The following is a 19183-nucleotide window of genomic DNA, read 5'->3' on the forward strand; positions in this document are numbered from 1 at the left end:
TATGTAAAAATATACTGAACAAACAATTCGCTCTTTGCACAAAACAAACGCGGCTTCGTTTTTTGTTCGTGATCATCATGAATAAGCAGATCCTAAATTAATCTAACACGTCTCTAACACGAACACGTGTTCCTAGAGGAAAATCGATAAGTCTATGCATTTGAGAGCGGCCCCACGTCACACAACTTCCAAATAAAGTAGTCGTCAAAGTGGAAAGTTGGTGCCAACGCCGTATTAAATGATTGTGGCGGACGAACGAATTGAAAACTTTCCCGACTGTCAGATTTTTTCTTTATATTCGCAACGTATAATTACTTTAGTCGGGGCCAAGAATTGCAAAACGATAAGAGAGGTTATTGACTGCGGCACCGGTTGATAAAAGACCGTCATTTAGTGTCGGATCTTTGGACGAAATCTTGATTGATGGACAGTTTTGGCAAATAACAAAGGACGGGCAATAGATAATAGTTCTGTAATGACATCCTATAAAATTATCGCGAGTAATAATTGACCGATGCTCTATGAATGACCGTTATCATTTCTGGCCGGCTGATTTCACCAGGCGGCGTAATGACTGATGCTGCAATACATTTTCGACGAGCAGAAACATCCATTGTGTCCGAAGGCAATGGATTTGATGTACGCTGTTTGCCACCGTACGTTATTAATTGCATGTCTGTTTTTATCTTGGCAGATGCCCGTTTGTACTATTGAATACAATATCTGATCTGGTTCTGATTGAAGGCAACTGAAACTTCCTAGATTTCGGATATATTTAGTAAAATTTTAGGAAACATGAATGTCCTCAAAACACTTCCCTGGAACAGGACTTCCGAATATGGAGTGTCACTTAAGGTACGTCAGTTAATCGTGGATGTACATAAAAAATTACTTAATAGTTGTTATCAAGAGTAATGTTCAGATTTTAAGATGAAATCTGGCTTCAAATGGTTATTCAGCTTGCATTTTTTCTTGTCTAAATGAAACAAATGGTTCTATGCAAGCATCCGCATGAAGTGTACTCACTATGTAAGACAAAATACACACTTAAGGTTTAAAATCAAAGCCTTCGAATATTTATACCTTCTGCGCAAATTTTTAGTCTTCATCGCCTTATCATTAGATGCCGAATTAGTTCTTCATTTTGTGCATCTATCTCTCTGATGAACTGAAAAGGTATTTTGTAAGGTAACTATGAAATATAAGCAATAATATTCTTTGGAGCATTTTGCTATGAATCATTGCTGGAAACGACCACAGATCAAATATTTCAAACTGATTTTAAAAAGATGTTGCTAACTGATTTTAAAGAGATGAAGATTTTTACCTTTTGTGGCAATTTGCGAGAGAGGATTTTTACATCTGAATATGATAATTCATGAAAATATAGAAGTGGACTGAACGTTGAATATGAATTAAGTATAAAATTGAGCAAAATTGCTATTGAAGTCTAATAGGAGTAATGGGAGCTGCGGAAAGTGACCTACTTAGCTAGTATTTTTTCTTGTCTCAACGAAATAAATGGTTCTAAGCTAGGTTCCGCAGGAAGTGAGTTCACTATGAAGGTCAAAATATACATTCCTTTAGAAAAATTGGAATTTTGGAAAGTTTAACATTAACTTCGTTGAGTATTTTCCTTCTGTACAAATTTTCAGTCTTCATCACCTTATCATTGGATGCCGAGGTAGTTCTTCCTCTTGTGCAGCTCTCTGGTGAACTGAAAAGTTACTTTCCCCATATTGGTAACGCTGAAAACTGTATCTAAAGCCTATTTATGATAACCAATACAAGCAATAATATTAGTTGGAACATTAAGCAACATGAATCATGGCGTAAAATGACCACAGATCAAACTTTTCAAACTAATTTTAAAAAGATATTTTAGAAAAACTTGAAAAAATTCAAAGCTTTCCCCACAGTTTGTGAAAATGGATTTTTACATCCGAATATGATAATTCATGAAAATATATGATTGGATTGAACGTTGAATTTGAATTAAGTATAAAATTGAGCAAAACTGAAATCGATTTTCCATAAAAAAACCCATCACATTAATTAATAAAAGTAACATTTTATTGCGCTTGGAAGTTTAATCGGGGTTCAAGGAGCTACAGAAAGTGACTTATTTAGCTAGTATTTTTTCTTGGTTCAATGAAATAAATAGTTCTATTCCGAAGGAAGTGAGTTCACCATGTAATCCAAAATATATATTCTTATAGAAAAATTGAATTTTGGAAAGTTTAACATTATACACCGTTGAACATTTATTTCCTTCTACAAATTTTTAGTCTTCATCACCGTATCATTGGAGGCCGAAGTAGTTCTTCATCTTATGCAGTTCTCTGATGATCTGAAATGTTACTTTCCCCATATGGGTAATGCTGAACGAATACAAGCAATAATATTAGACCATAGATCAAACTTATCAAACTAATTTTAAAAAAAGCTTTTTGTCTTTCCTCACAGTTTGTGAAAATGAATTTTCACATGAATGAATTAAGTATCAAATTGCTCCTGAAATAAATTTTCCACAAAAAAGTCCATCACATTAATTAATAAAAATAACATTTTATTGCTCTTGTGAGTCTAATAGCTACAAGCTGCCCCCAAAGAATGAAAACGTTTCCAACACCTTTGAATTTGCATTTTATTGCTTTGTTATGTATTTTTTTAATTTATGTACATAGAATTTTACAAAAAATGTTGTAGCAACTAGAAGTAATTTTGTCCTCAAGCATATTGAAAACACCCACTACAGAACAAACGATGAATTTTTAAATTGTCAAAATCAATACACTGAACGTTTGTTAAATTTAAACGCGACGATCAATAAAATACCTATAAGATGTCAAACGAATTTGTAGACGACATGATATTAATGTGCTTTTCTTCGATTTCAGGTGAGCTGAAAATTGTGTAGCGGCCTTCAGTCACATCAAAGTCATTTAGATGAGTAAGTCCAAATGGATGTCGTGTTGTGTTGTGTATTAATGGGTAACGTCAAATGAAAATGCATTAGTGGTTAATCAACATACAAGATTTATTACATTCAAATAAAGGTTAACATAAAATTTTCATTCGACTTTCCTATATAAATATTATGGATGAAAATATTTCGACTTTACTTACATAATTTGTCTCAAAAACTAATTATTAATGTGTTCATTAACTGAACTGAATATTTGGCAGAAGTAAGTAAAGTCGTAATAGTTTAGTAACTTGGATGATAAATTTAATACAGCGTAATTATAACAAAAATGAATGTAAAATTATGCCAGGCATAACACCAGTAATTAATTCGTGTGCGTCACATGCGAGTGCAGTTTTTCGATAACCTAATAACATCATTAATTTTCTGATATAATTTAGGCGCAGTTCCGCATTAACATTTATCGGATATTTCAATGATATCAATTAAAATACATGTTAACCAAAAATTAATTTAGCATTCGCTCGTAGCAGAAGCGGTAGTAGTAAAATTAATGTCTAACCAATATGGGAATAGTATGATAATAAAGTTTAATTTATAGTATTCGGAAAGGTAATCTATGCTTTCGATTGAGTGGATAATTGTTATTGATCAATAGGGCACTAACAAATATATCATTGAAAATTGTATTAATATCGTAAAACTACGGTGTGCCGTAAAACCTCTCCATTGTTGTCGGTGGGTCCAATATGAATTTTACAACGGGTTCAGAAATTTATTGTCATGTAGCATGATTAATTGATTTATGTTTGTTTAATACATAATTGCTGTTTTCAACGCGGTACTCCCAAGAGTAATAGGTTAAATCACCAATATGTAGAAAATAATATAATTTTACATGTAGTTTTAGCAATTCTGTTTGATGAAAAAAATTTCGTACAAAGGCAAGCTACAAAAAATTTAAAATTATCGATAATTACAAACATTTAAAGTGGATTGTTTGAATTTCCTATATTAAATGGATTTAAAAATATTTTCAAATTGCTTTATTTTGACCAAAATCATTTTTTATTATTTACAGCTCTAGACGATCAATATATTAAATTTATTTAACTTTTTGTATATTTAATAGATATAAACATAACAGAACAGAACCATTTTGTGGATTTTAACAAATTTTATTTGATTCATTTTTAATTTATATCTTGCCACATAGAAGAATTTTTTCTGAAGATTTTGCCACTATAATTGCTATTTTGGAACATGGCAGACTGAGTTGATAACAAGTAGTACAAAAGTTTCACAACGATCTGCGACCAGAAGACAGTATCATTTTGTGTCTGTTGGACTTTAAGTCTACCATCAAAGCAAAGTCGCATGAAGCTGGTCTTAGAGCCAGAAGATGTTTTCGACACCATCAATTAAACAGGGAGAATTGAGTTGTTCGCAGAACATTGTCCAACGTTCACCATGGAATACCAAATGGCATAGTTGTTTGTTCACAGATGAATCTAGGTACTCATGACTTATATAACCGTATTTGGACATGGCATGAAGGTGGTGAGAGATGTCACGAACAAAAACTGTTGCTTTGAAAGGTGGCGGGGTGTAATTTCTTCAGAGGCAGATACTTGATGATACCACAACTTGAATAACCGACCATTTATTATCCCGTTTGCTCAAAAATCTGGGGAAGATTTCGTTTTTGTAGATGACACCAAGCCGGAGTTGGCGTTGAAAAATCATGACGTGACTCTGATGCACTGGCCCCCGCCTTCACCAAATTGACATACACTTGAACAAATATGAGACCGTTATCAAAGACAAATTTACACTCGAAACCACCAGCTTAAAAATCTAGAGCTTGCTAATGCTCTTAGAGAAGAATGGCGACCAAGAATTTATTAGTTCACTAATTTTGAGTATGGTAAGGATATGGAGACGTTCTTCTTATGAAGAAATACTGATGTATTTTAACCACACAATGTTAATTATTAATCAACTTAGTTCCTTAACGTTTCTGGGATAAAAGCATTCAAAAGGTGCAACTTCCATTTAATTGTGAGTTTTGGAATCTTTTATGCATGTTAAAGCACATTTTAATATTTCCTTGTCCTATTAAGTTTCTCGACCGCTGCCAATCCCATCCCGTTCCGGGCCAAGTCCGCCTCGGCCAAAACATCTCGCACAATTTGGCCGTATGTAGATCTATTTAGGGCAACAATGTTAAAGTATAAAATATTTCGCGATGCAAACAGGCCTCGGTGTCGGTCCCGCAGCGGCACTTTGCCATATAAGCGACGAAGGCCCATGACTTTGTTAGGCGCGTCACGTTGCTGCCAAACGGCGTCTCGACGACTCACGCTCACACACACATATAGAGAGTCACATACATGGGGCCACATTGAACGAGTGGTTCAGGATGGCGACTTGGGCGCACACTGATTGCTCCAATTGAACAATAAGAATGGCGAGTGTTGTGCCAAGAATGCCGTCGTTAATGCCGCCAAGTGCTCCCGTCGCAGATCACGGCGCGATAAAGCGTGAACCTCCGGCTGGATACGTTTTTGGTGATGCACAATAACCTTTTTAGTTACGTACTTGTTGACTCTTGGACAATGCTCAAGAAGGCAATGGTTCAGAAGACAAATCGCGATCGAATTCACAATGCGACCTGAGTTATTGGCCTCAAGAACGTATGCTCGGGATCCACTTGAAATATCGATGGTTATGGTCATTTTTATCGGAGTCATAATAGGATCAAATACATTGCGTATCTTTTGAAGCGGATAAATTGAATTATTTTTAAAATCAGTATATTATAACAAAAATATTATCAAAATAAGTTTTAATAAATGCAAAGTAATTCCCTGAATAAATTAAACAAAATTACATCATCAACAAACCTTTTAAATCAATAATAAATATACTAATATTAATAGAACAAAATTCTAGTCACTAAAATCGACTCGAGTCCAATGAATGTGATACTAAAGAAATCAAAATTGGACTTTAGCTTTAGAAGAAACAAGTATTTATCTTTTAGGTCTGAGTTCAACAAAGTCCCACCCACAGACCATCTTCTTACAATCCTTACAACTAATTTCCTCCAAGTTTGCTTTAATTTAAGTTGATGATAATATTGGATTTCTTGATATTCGAAATATCCAGTTATTGATTTTCAAGTTTTTTGAGCTCAGACAAATTTTTTCATATCTCACATTTGGTCAGATTTTAGACGTTAACCATCCCTTCTTGTTTTTTTTTCGGTCTTGGTAAGGCTGAATTATAATTTTTCAGTAATCAGTGAAAGACCCTAAAGTAAAAAGTCCCCATAATTTTTTATATATTAAAAATAAATAAAAATAATAAAAATAAGGTTTAAACCTATTTGCTCCAATTTTGCTTTCCCGGCGCATCCACCAAATCCTTCCTTCAAGCCTAAATAAAATTCCGCATCATATTGGGCTTTTTACTTTTAAAACCCTCTGTCGGGATTTCAATTTGCGGAAAAAATGTGTTTCAAATAATTGCCAAAAGCGGTTGTAGTGTCGCAACCGGATTACAATATTACGGCGGAGATTGTGCAGTTTGCCCGTTTTTATCGTAAAATAAATGCCCGTATCCATCAATAAAACAGGGACTGGTGCAGACGTGGATCCCGACCCTTCGCCCTCGCCTCGCATCGGACCCGAGCCGTGCGTGTGTTTCCCGGGCCCTTAGTTTTTCATGAAGTTTTTGCCTGGCCAGGTACAAAAAAATATTAGTATAAGCACGAGTTGTTTTATTTTCCACATGGTTTTGCCGTTTTTTTTTGTGAGGAACAAAACAGGATAGTTTTGAGAGTTTTTTTGGTTAAATATACATATATTGTGGACATGAACGGAGAAATTAATGCAATAAATCAGACTGTGCGACGTGGATAGATATGAGATAATTGATTTATTAAAGGTGGACACACACTATGTTTTGTATATTAATACCATAAGACCAATTGCTTGTTTTGATTACCCTGTAAATAAATCACATTTACTAAATGCGGAACGTGACTTTCATATATCAATAAGGTAAATGAAGTTATCCTTCTTAATTTATTTTTCATTCACCACTAAATATTAAACCTACTACAGTAACAGTAATTATTATTTTTAAAAAAGCATAAAAGATTATTATTTTAGTAATAAAACTTCTATATCTCAATACCATCATACTGGATTATATATCAGATGAATACGGAATATGAAATATAAGTAATTTCAAAGTTGCCGTCTCTTCACGAAGGTTGAACTTAGTTTTAACAGGGACCCCGATCTATACGGACTGAATTTCAATTTGACAAATACATATCTAATAAAAAATTCGTCGAGCGTACGAGAATATGTATATAAAATTGAGACTCTCCTTCTTTAATTTTTCATACCGCGGCCACGAATATTGAAATGCAAGAGGGCGAAATGGAAAAAGGTCAGGACGGTCACGTACAGAAATTGTTTTCGATCGCCGAGGAAGATTTTTTTAATTATTTAAATAGATTCTGCCTTTTTTGCGCCTAAAGGTTACTTTAGTTTATATTGGGCAATAGTAAATTTAAGCTAAATATCTTCCCATCAATCGATATTGATATAGGTGTTTGTCCAGGATGAGATCTCCTTTGTCTCCGCATCGCTTCTGCAAAGCCCGAAACTTTTTCAATCTCGTTGACATACTTTCCGAATGCAGTCCCGGAAACCGGTTCCATCCCGATGGAAAAATGAAGTGCATCCCTCAGCATGATTCACATCTTAAGACGTACGACACAATACAAAACTCTGATCAAAATGGGAACAGGAATAAGTAAGCAATCGAAATTCCTAAGCTTGCGGAGTGTGCATTTGGACGTCCGATCCTTTGTCCGTTTGATGTTGAGTGGTCGTTGTGGCGGAACAGAACTAGTCTAGAACTCGGCCGGGTCTTTGGACGTCGATGGAAGGACCGGGCATCGTTACACGAGCGCCTGCCAGCGTCGACGTCGCTCCGTGTGCTCTCTTTGTATCTCAAGAGATGCACGTGACCGGGCTGTAAACTGACGCCCCCGGGCCACCAAACTATGTTATATCGACTTTATAACTTCGCTATCGTGTTTCTGTAATGCGATTTGGTTGTTAGCGGTTGTGCGCCGAACCTGCGGGGCCCCCCTGTTTATTTTTTAGTTTATGGTAAATTCGGAATAATACCGGGCACCGCGGTTAATGGGATTCTTCTTCGACGCAACTTGTGCTCCGAAACTAAACGGGAGGGATAGGATATGACGTGCTTTCACAAATTTATTAGTACAAGTTCAAAACAACATTATGTGAAGTGGTTGCTTTAATGCACTTCTTTAGAATTACGTACAATTTGAAATCGAAATATTTATTGGCGATACATCAAAGCTTATAGATCGCAATGCATGTCTTGGCATTGAGATGCATTGGCTAGAATTTTGTAATAACACCTCATCAAAAGGCTATTAATCTTCACTAGATGTGTTTCAACAGGTCAATTTCATTGTCAGTATGCCTACTGAATATGTTTATGAATTGTTCGAGTATCTTGATTAAGATATAAATCTAACATTTAGTAATTCTAATACTTTCCCAAATCTTCAAGAAAACGTATTAATAATAATGTTTATTTTTTTTATTTTATGTTTTTTTCATGACAATTCTCTACATTTCGTTCCTAATTGTACAAAATTGTTATGTGAATATAAAAAGTAGTTCATCTTATTTGAGTGTTTTTAAATAATGTATATTTAAAACTTATATAGCTGTTTTCATATATTAATTTACTGGTCAATTTATTGTACAATTTATTGGCATCTATTTGTATATTACACCTACCAATTTTTCACTAGTTCGAGCAACATATTTATTTTTAGGGTATATTTTTTAGTATATATAACTTTTATATATTTGTTTATATGTTAATAATATCAAAAATTACTAAAATGTTATTTGGTATTTAGTTAAAAAGAAAAATTTTTGTAAAATATAACATGCTCTATCTAGCAATTAAGAATTGAACAATGTGTTACACGTAACAATAAATTGAAGGTCTCAAAATTGGACTATAAATTGACGTAGTCATTATATACCTATTGGCAACAAATTATATATTTCACGTAACAATTCGAGCAAGATATACATTTTTAGTATACAATAGTGATTATTATTCTACCAACTTTTTAAAATGTTAAATATCTCAGCCATCACTCTTTTATTTAATGTAAACTATTAAATTAGTATTTCTTGGAGAAAAATTAATTTTACATTTGAACAATACTGATTTTCGAGGATTTTCCTTGAAATTTTTGTGACAAATTTTATTTTATTTTTATCACAAATAGAATATTTTCAAACAAAAAAAAAAAAAAAAAAATATAAACTTAACCTAACATATTCTAACCTAACCTAACCTATTTTTATAAAGGTTAAGAAAGTTCGTCAAAAATAGGATATTTTTTTTAATTTAAAAAAATAGAAACTGTTTAAAAAGGAATATTAAAAAATTCTTTTTTTTTTTTCAATCAAAATTTTTAAAAATTCATAAAAAATTTTTAAAATTACGGTCTTGACAATTTTTTTTGTCTAAGAAATATTCATTTTTTACTCAATCAAAATATACACTATAATGTCCCGAAGAGTAAGAATATTTTGAAAAAGAAAAAGCTCAATTTTTCGATTTTTTATGACTTTATGAGCTAGACAAATATTTTATTTCTATTTTGAAACGGATCTTTAATGATTTATTTGTTGTTTTTTAATTAACAATTTGTATAATATGTTTTTTATATAATTATAGTTCATATCCATTTTGTGAATATAAGAAAAGTCTATATTCCTTCAAGCTTCTTGAACTGCTGTGATAAAAGTCCAGTGAATGTGATCCTAAGAAAGTAAAAAATTGAACTTTCATATTTTTAATAAAAACCAGAGTATTTCTTGTAGGTTCGGGGTCAAACGAACATCCATTAACCATCTTCTCCCAGTCCTACTAATTTCAGCAAGTCCTATTTGTTTCTAGTTGGTTTAAGTAAAAAATTGCTTTAATTTTGTCGATTAAAAAATAAAATAAGTACACAACAATAATACAGGTTCTGTCTTCTAGCAATTAAAAGTTGGACAATAAATTAGCCAATTTTTGTATCATACGTAGCAATATATTGAAGGTCCCAAAATTGGATAATAAATTGGCGCAGATAAAAGAGGAAGTAAATATATCTGTATTTTATTTGTAAAAAAAATGTTTCAAAATTTATTTCTCCAGCTTCCCCTACTAATATTGTGGAAGCTACGTGGTACTAAACATACCGAAACCTGAATCATTGTTTGTGTTTATTAATAATTTTAATTATAAAAGAGCCATAAAGAAATTTCAGTGCAATTATCCGCTGGAATTCACTTACAAGCCGGCCACAATGTGTACATGTGTGTGTTAAAATTACATCGTAAAACTATTGTAGGTATATTCTAAAAATAAATTTAATTGTGCATCGTATATAAAAGGGTACGTAATGCAATTAAACTTGAGTATGTAGTCCGCAAATTTTTTCAAGTATTTCCAAACGTTGAATCGGACTTTAATTGAATTTCTAATAAAATAAATCGATAATAATAAATCCAGGCGCAAACATACGGCGGCCATTACCAAATAAATTGCCTGGCGTGGTAAAAAGCCGCTGTTGTTTAATAGTTCGAGCTCAACGGAATAAAAATAAAAACGCGGCACATGTGCCGTATAGACGATTGATTCAAATTGTTCAAGCATTTAAATAAATGAACACCGACTACACATAAATTGTTTGAGGTTTGATTTTTACGAACGGCGCTCGTTTACATTGTTTTACGGAATTTCCATAAGTCTATAGGTGTGAAATGTGCGAGATTCATCTCAGACAACTGCCTGTGTCAGTGTTGACTTATGTAGAACATTGAACAAAGAAGTGATTTCTACAGAAGTAATTTACTCCGCACTCAACTAACAAGAATGTTTAAATAAAATTTTCATTAAAATTGTTTCAATTTTGTAGTATTTACTTCAGATATTTGGAACGTCTGGCTATTGTTCAATGCCTCATGGCCTGGCACGTCGGACTTGTGCAGAGTATGCCTTATTCCAAACTTGTAACACATTCAAGTGTATTTAGATTAAAATTGTTCTGACACAAATTGGTTTTGGAGTCTTTTCATTATCGATTCATAAGTGTTTTAAAAATATATCTTAAACTTTTGAATTAATTTAAGATTTTGGCCAGTGATATCTAATAATATTTTTTTACATTTATTTGAACTTTATTTTAAATGAGGTACAGCGAAAATGTATCCCAATTATTTTTGTTGAACTCTTGCCAAATGTCAATCTTGGTTCTCGAAAAGATAAACTGACTAAATTATATCAAAAAATATACTTTAGTTCTCTATCAGTCACAGCGAAGAAGTTCCCGAAACTTCGGCTAAAAGTATGTCAATGAGATTGAAAAAGTTTCGCTCCCCCCTCGCGAAATCAATAGGGGGTGCTCAATTCGGAGCCGATCTCCAGGTTAGATACAGTTTGGCGAAAGAAGATGTATCGGGAGGGAAATTGGAAAAACCGACAAAACTTTTACAGATCAGTATTATTATATTTTATTGCCGTTATCAATAACTGACCAGGCATTATCTGGTAAGAGTCGCAAAAGCATACAAAGACAAATCGGCGACGCTTTTAGCAAAACAATACGTCGAATACAGGAATCATCTTACTTATAGGTGAATATATTGAATTTAACCGAAATTGCAGACCATCGCTCTCATCGCTTTTGTTTTGTTTTCCGGGTTTCCACTGTTTGTTTAGGTTCCAGTAAAGTCCAACGCCAAATATTGACGCACAATTTTGTACAAATTGTGTACGCGGAGACAAACCAGATACAACAAAACCCAAAATCATTACGCGATATTAAAAGGGCGGGTCGGGGAACGTGTGTGTCGCCGAGACGATTGGACGATTGACAAATAAAATATTTATTTTGGATAGCACATATGGGTCAACTCATTCAATCTGCTTGATATTAAATTAAAGATGTTACGATAACAAATTATGTAACAACGAATCATTTGTATTTCACTTAAAATGTACGAACTCAGATTCGCAGAAACAAACCGGATACAACGTCTTACACAATGTAACTTCTAGGCATCTGAAAATCGCAATAAAATCTATTTTGGCCTCGCGATCATAGGGCAATACCATGCACCATAAACGGGGTCTATAAATAGCATCGACTCTGGTCTAACCCAGTTGCAGCACAGGACGACAATGTTGGTTATGGGGAAGGGAACGCAAAACGCACGGGTCATAGGTAGTTTATTGCCGAACGATAAGGGCTCACATCCGTGGAAGCAAATTTCAAATGCTAAACGTAAATTGAAACTATACGTCACTTGGCCGCATTCTACTATACCATACACGGTGCATAAATGCAGTATTTATCTCATTCGAATTCACTTGACTATGCTAACGACAATGCGTATGCATGCATTTGGAATCGCCGGTGCACGGCTTTGATTTCGAACTGCATATATTTGAGCGTGGTGTAGCTCATAATTTTTAACTGGAATGTTTATTTAATGGTAATGTATTCATATTTGGCATGGGCAATCCACACGGTTACATCTTGCCTTTGTCAAAGCGATACCTCCGATGTTATTATCTGATTTGTCTGTCACTAAATCAGATCATTGGTGAAACGCTTCACGTCAATATTTCCAATGCTTATTATGTAGGAAATATTTTTAAGTACAATGTTTATTTAATAGTGATGTATTCATATTTCGTATGGGCAATCCACACGGTTACATCTTACCTTTTTCAAAGTGATACTCCCGATCATATTTTCTGATTTGTCTATCCTTAAATCAGATCCTTGGTAAAACACTTCAAGATCTTTGATGGAACACTTCACGCCAAAATTTCCAAAGTTTATTATATAGGAATAGAAAATTTATACAAAATAAACATGTACATATTTTTAAGAAGAATGTTTAATTATTTGTAAAGTATTCATATTTAGAGTGGGCAATTCACACGGTTACTTCTTGCATTTGTCAAAGCGATACTTTCGATGATATTTGATTTGTCGGTCCCTAAATCAGATCTTTCGTGAAACACTTCACGCCAAAATTTTCAAAGCTTATTATGTAGGAAAGGAAAAGTTATACAAAATAAATATTTACAATTTTTGAGAAGAGTGTTTATTTGATGATAATGTATTCATATTTGGTATGAACAATCCACACAGTTATATCTTGCTTTTGTCAAAGCGATCCTCCGATGATATTATCTGAGTTGTCTGTCCCTAAATCAGATAATTGGTGAAACACTTCACCAAAATTTCCAAAGTTTATTATGTAGGAAAGGAAAGGTTATACAAAATTAATATGTACACAATTTTTAACAAGAATATTTATTTAAATGAGTAATCCCTAAGGTTACACCTTGTCTTTGTCAAAGCGATACTTTCGATGATATCATTTGATTTGTCGGTTCCTAAATCAGATCTTTGGTGAAACGCCAAAATTTCCAAAGCTTATTATGTAGGAAAGGAAAAGTTATACAAAATAATTATGTACATATTTTTAAGAAGAGTGATAATTTGATGGTAACGTAATTCATATTTGGTATGGACAATCTACACGGTTATATCTTGCTTTTGTCAAAGCGATGCCTCCGATTTGTCTGTCCCTAAATCAGATCCTTGATGAAAGACTTCACACTAAAATTTCCTAAGTTTATTATGTAAGAAAGGAAAAGTTATACAAAATTAATATGTACACAATTTTTAACTAGAATATTTATTTAAATGGGTAACCCCTACGGTTACACCTTGTCTTTGTCAAAGCGATACTTTCGATGATATTATTTGATTTGTCTGTCCCTAAATCAGAACTTTGATGAAACACTTCACGCCAAAATTTCCACTGCTTATTATGTAGGAAAGGAAAAGGTATTCAAAATAAATATGTACATATTTTAAGAAGAGTGTTTATATGATGGTAATGTATTCATATTTGGAGTGGGCAATTCACACGGTTACATCTTGCCTTTGTCAAAGTGATACCTCCGATTATATTATCTGATTTGTCTGTTCCTAAATCAGATCCTTGGTGAAACACTTCATACCAAAATTTCCAAAGCTTATTATGTAGGAAAGGAAAAGTTATACAAAATAAATATGTACATATTTTTTAGAAGAATATTTATTTATTGGTAATGTATTCATATTTGGAGTGGGCAATTCACACGGTTACATCTTGCCTTTGTCAAAGTGATACCTCCGATTATATTATCTGATTTGTCTGTCCCTAAATCAGATCATTGGTGAAACACTTCACACCAAAATTTACAAAGTTTATCATGTAGGAAAGGGAAAGTTATACAAAGTTAATATGTACAAAATTTTTAACTAGAATATTTATTTAAATGGGTAACCCCTACGATTACACCTTGTCTTTGTCAAAGCGATACTTTCGATGATATCGTTTGATTTGTCGGTCCCTAAATCAGATCTTTGATGAAACACTTCATGCCAAAATTTCCAAAGCTTATTATGTAGGAAAGGAAAAATTATACAAAATAAATATATACATATTTTTAAAAAAGTGTTAATTTGATGGTAATGTATTCATATTTGGTATGGACAATCTACACGGTTATATCTTACTTTTGTCAAAGAGATGCCTCCGATGATATTATCCTATTTGTCTATCTCTAAATCAGATCCTTGATGAAACACTTCACACCAAAATTTCCAAAGTTTATTATGTAGGAAAGAAAAGGTTATACAAAATTAATATATACACAATTTTTAACTAGAATATTTATTTAAATGAGTAATCCCTAAGGTTACACCTTGTCTTTGTCAAAGCGATACTTTCTATGATATTATTTGATTTGTCGGTCCCTAAATCAGATCTTTTGTGAAACACTTCACGCCAAAATTTCCAAAGCTTATTATGTAAGAAAGGAAAAGTTATACAAAATAAATATGTGCATATTTTAAAGAAGAATATTTATTCAATGGTAATGTGTTCATATTTGGTGTGAGCAATGCACACGGTTACATCTTGCCTTTGCCAATGCGATGCCTCCGATTATATTATCTGATTTGTCTGTTCCTAAATCAGATCTTTTGTGAAACACTTTACACCAAAATTTCCAAAGCTTAGTATGTAGGAAAGGAAAAATATACAAAATATACTAAATTAACATGTACACAATTTTTAACTAATGCATGTTTATTTGATGGTGATGTATTTATATCTCGTATGATTCATCTGATTTGTCTGTCTCTAAATCAGATCCTTAGTGAAGCATCTCACGCTAATATTTCCAAAGTTTATTATATAGGAAAAGAAAAGTTATAAATATATACATGCATAAATTATTGATTACTTGTATAAGAATATTTTTATGATTAAATACACATATTCTTTTTGAGATAATTTATTTTTACGGTGATTTTAAATAATAGCGAATTATACATTTGATTAATCCCAATCTTGGATGCCGTCGTCCAACATCAATAATTCATCACAAACTGGTTCGCCCAGTGATGCTCTTGTAACGATGCTGGGATCACGATTGGGTTTGCCGACGAACAACCACTGCGCCTTAGGAATGACGTACCCCTTTGGATTTCGGCTTTTATTACTACAAATACAATTTCTTTCCCTACCGAAGATCGTGTCTATCCACGTATTATCACACAGCAGTCTCATATCGGAACCCAAATGTGATATGACAATTTTGGCATTCACGGGAATCGTTTGTCCTGCCAAAGATATAGGGAATTGTACTCGATGATCCACGTGCGTTATCTTGAACCTCGAGTAAAAATCGATTTTGTCGGTGATGCACAGTTTTTTGTCGTACCCTATTAGGTTATGCGTCCATGTACTACAAGACAAATAAAACAGTTTACCGGCATTTGACATAAGTTGAATGGCAACTTCTTCGTCATACAGCACGGGTTGGCCAGTTTTGTCTACGTCTGGATTACAGCTTACAACTTGAAACGTGTTCCGTCTCATCGACAACGGCGTTTGACGACTCGCTGTTACAAAACAATCTTCATCTATGTCCAAACTGCTGGTTCCATGTGGGCTTGCGGATATACAGAAAATGGCATTTTTATCTATCGCCTCGTTAACGTACCTAATTTCATAGTTTACTCCATACAGTATATTCACCGTATCCACTGCTAGTTCTGTGCGGCATAAAAAATTGTTAAAAATTCGTAATGTTCGTCCTATTTGCAACTTATTTGAACACTTCTTCCTTAAAATAAGGTCATTGATAGCGTTCGTTTCTTCACGACTTTCATCCCAAGATGATAGGAGAGTTTTGTTGGAGTAATTGAAACTAGGATTGTTGTATATTGAATCGTAATCGTCAAGTCTGGAATTTAGAAAACTGTTTGGATTCATTTTACAAATAAAAAATAGCCACTTCTGTTAATAGTCAGTTAATTGACATTAAATAAAAATGATTAGTCAAAATTTGATTTGTCAAAGTTCTTAATTCAGAATTTGTAATTTTATAATTTTATATAACAAATATTTTCGCAACCTTTCCATACCACCTAACAAATATTTATGGCATAGGAGGCACGCGTATTTAATTAACGGCACTGATACCTGGGGGCCGATTAAAATAAACCGACGTGTAAATTGTATACGTTAGGCGCATATACAACCCACTAAAATCATAAAACGCACGCTGTTTATTTATTATGTAAAATATAAACAAGCCCTAATGTGTCAGATGTATTCCAAACATATTGTATAAACAGTTGTGCCCGCGTGGCGGTTTAGTTAAATATTCTTCGGTTAATTGCTGCAATGCTTTGCTTCTGCCGTAGTTGTTTTCGTTTATGAATTTGTTGAACACATTTTACGTTGGGAAATTATTTCAATACGTTCCGGAAATATTTCTCAGTTTGCAAATTATAAATTCATATTCAAAAGTGTGGTATATTGAAAATATGTTCAGTTATGGTTAGAATTATAGTAACTTATTAAAATATTATTTAAAATACTACTTGAAATGGATAATGGAACATTGGCCTGGGTTGTCAAAAAATAATTCTATATTATCGTCAGATTAAAGCCAGGATATGAGACTTGCTGAAATTAGTTCAGACTATGAGAATCTGGTTAGTTAGTAGACTCCAGACTATTTTAATTGCTTAGGATCACATTCACTGGTTCATAGATATTATGGGGATGCTTGAATTCTTCTGGCGTAGGTCCCCTTGTTTACGAAATTTCATTAAATATAGCAATAGAAAAGAAAAAATGTTCCAAATCAATATACGAAATTGTATCTTTTGAAACAGTATTAATTCGAAAATTTCATTGAAAAAAATATATTTTTTAGCTTTAACTATAAAAGTTGACTTTTATTACAATTAGGATATTTTGCATTTTATAATATTTAATTATGTACAAGTTATTATTATTAAGTAAAAAATAAATTTTTGTTCAAATCTTCAAACTTTGACCTCCGATATCTTCTGAACGGTAACAGTTATGATAAAATTCAAAGATACCTGTTTTGTAGAGCGTCCAATTTTCTACAAAAAATGTATATAGAAATTTTTTGTACTATCAAGTAATGATGAGATATAGATTTATACATATGGGACTGAAGAAAAGATGGAAAACTGAGATGAGGAAGACCTTCCTAATAAAATTAAGGGCTCATTTTTGGAGAGAATTTTTTAAAGGTATCTACAAACCAATTTTTCATTGTCAGAAGTCGATTTTTTGACCTATCCGACAAAAAATTTTACAAATTGAAGTGAAACTCTAAAACAATTCAAGAAGCTTAAAGGAATATAAACTTACCGTTTATTACTATATGAAAATGGACGAGTATATACCACGAAGATGGGCCGTTATAAAACAAAAAAAAAATATTATACAAGGTGTTTAATAATAATAATAGATTTATTCTTTTTATTCCATTAATTGTAAAAGTAACTTTAAAACATAGATAAATGATTTATTGACAAAAAAATGGAATATGAAAGTGGGGTAGACGAAGTGGCGTTTTCGAGTACTATTTTTAGATATTTGCTATTAAATCAATGGGCCATTTGGCAACAATTTTATTTATTTACTTGTTTTTCGCAAGATGTCATAACGGAACGGAACACATTTATAAAGGAGAACAATGATAATTATGCATATTTTCATGAAACCATTTAATTTTACTTGGAAAATTCGTCGATTCATCATAAATTAAATTGATTTTTTATAATCCATGCATAAAAACATTCAATTTTGTTACGCAAATGAGTCTGAGGCAAACTTATACCATTTACTACCAGTTGCGTTAACTTATTTGAATCGGGGAAACTAATTTCCATAAAAGAAAATAGTTACCTAAGTATACTTGTATAATAAAATGTGTCAACAATAGTTACCTTTGGCACTATACAACTTTATATTAAGACTGTTTCCTCACAAATGTTCATGTTTGTAGTCTAAAGTTATTATTACACCTTCATTTAAAACTTCGGGGAGGTTAAGAGAAATGTCGTCGTCTACTAAACTAAGTTTACTTAGAAAACTGAAGTTACTTGCAGGCGAACCAACACCAGCGGAACTAAATAATACCGAAATTTCTGCTGTGCACTTTATTTGAAATTATTTAGGATGTTCCCAAAGTTCATTCTACTTTCCTAATACACTTAAATGGCACGCCAAGTTTTAAGGACGTGAGCATGGCATTATTTAATAGTCTAGATTGTTCGGATATCTGGAAAACGAGTTCCAACCCCAAGAAAAATATTAATTAAAATAACAGTAAAATAATACGTTTTTAATTAGATTTGGTGGCCTGCGTCAGTTGCAAACACCCGAAAACTTATCAAGTGAAATTCAATTAGCCTTGCAATTATTTTTTTTTTCCTACCAATTACCGGGGTGTATATTGACGTGAACCCGCCCTGTTAGAAAGCAATTAAGCGCGCTGTCGGGAAACGGGTTGAGGCGAATTAAAATATTGTGGGTGTCGTGCATGGGCTGCTCTACTTATGCAAAAATAAGATAATGATAACATTATAGATATGTGATAGTGTGGCGCTCTTGTCTTTCGAGTGCACACGCAACGACGCTGAATAATTACGGTTAAACTTTAACGTGTTCACGTAGTCACGAAAGTATTATTTGTTTTTATAGTTATTGCACT

General features: G+C 32.9%; 1 protein-coding gene across 1 annotated transcript in view; it reads left to right on the plus strand.

Moving 5' to 3' along the window:
- The first annotated feature begins 2920 nt into the window (after nucleotides 1-2920).
- Nucleotides 2921-19183, plus strand: part of LOC109608656 (CUGBP Elav-like family member 4) — a 334021-nt gene continuing 317758 nt past the window's right edge. Inside the window, exon 1 of the mRNA XM_049964225.1 lies at nucleotides 2921-2953. Within this exon, the coding sequence (XP_049820182.1) occupies nucleotides 2950-2953 (4 nt within the window). The 5' untranslated portion in view covers nucleotides 2921-2949. The remainder of the gene's footprint in view (nucleotides 2954-19183) is intronic.

Source organism: Aethina tumida, chromosome 3, assembly GCF_024364675.1.
Source record: "Aethina tumida isolate Nest 87 chromosome 3, icAetTumi1.1, whole genome shotgun sequence".
Classification (NCBI taxonomy): Eukaryota; Metazoa; Arthropoda; class Insecta; order Coleoptera; family Nitidulidae; genus Aethina; species Aethina tumida.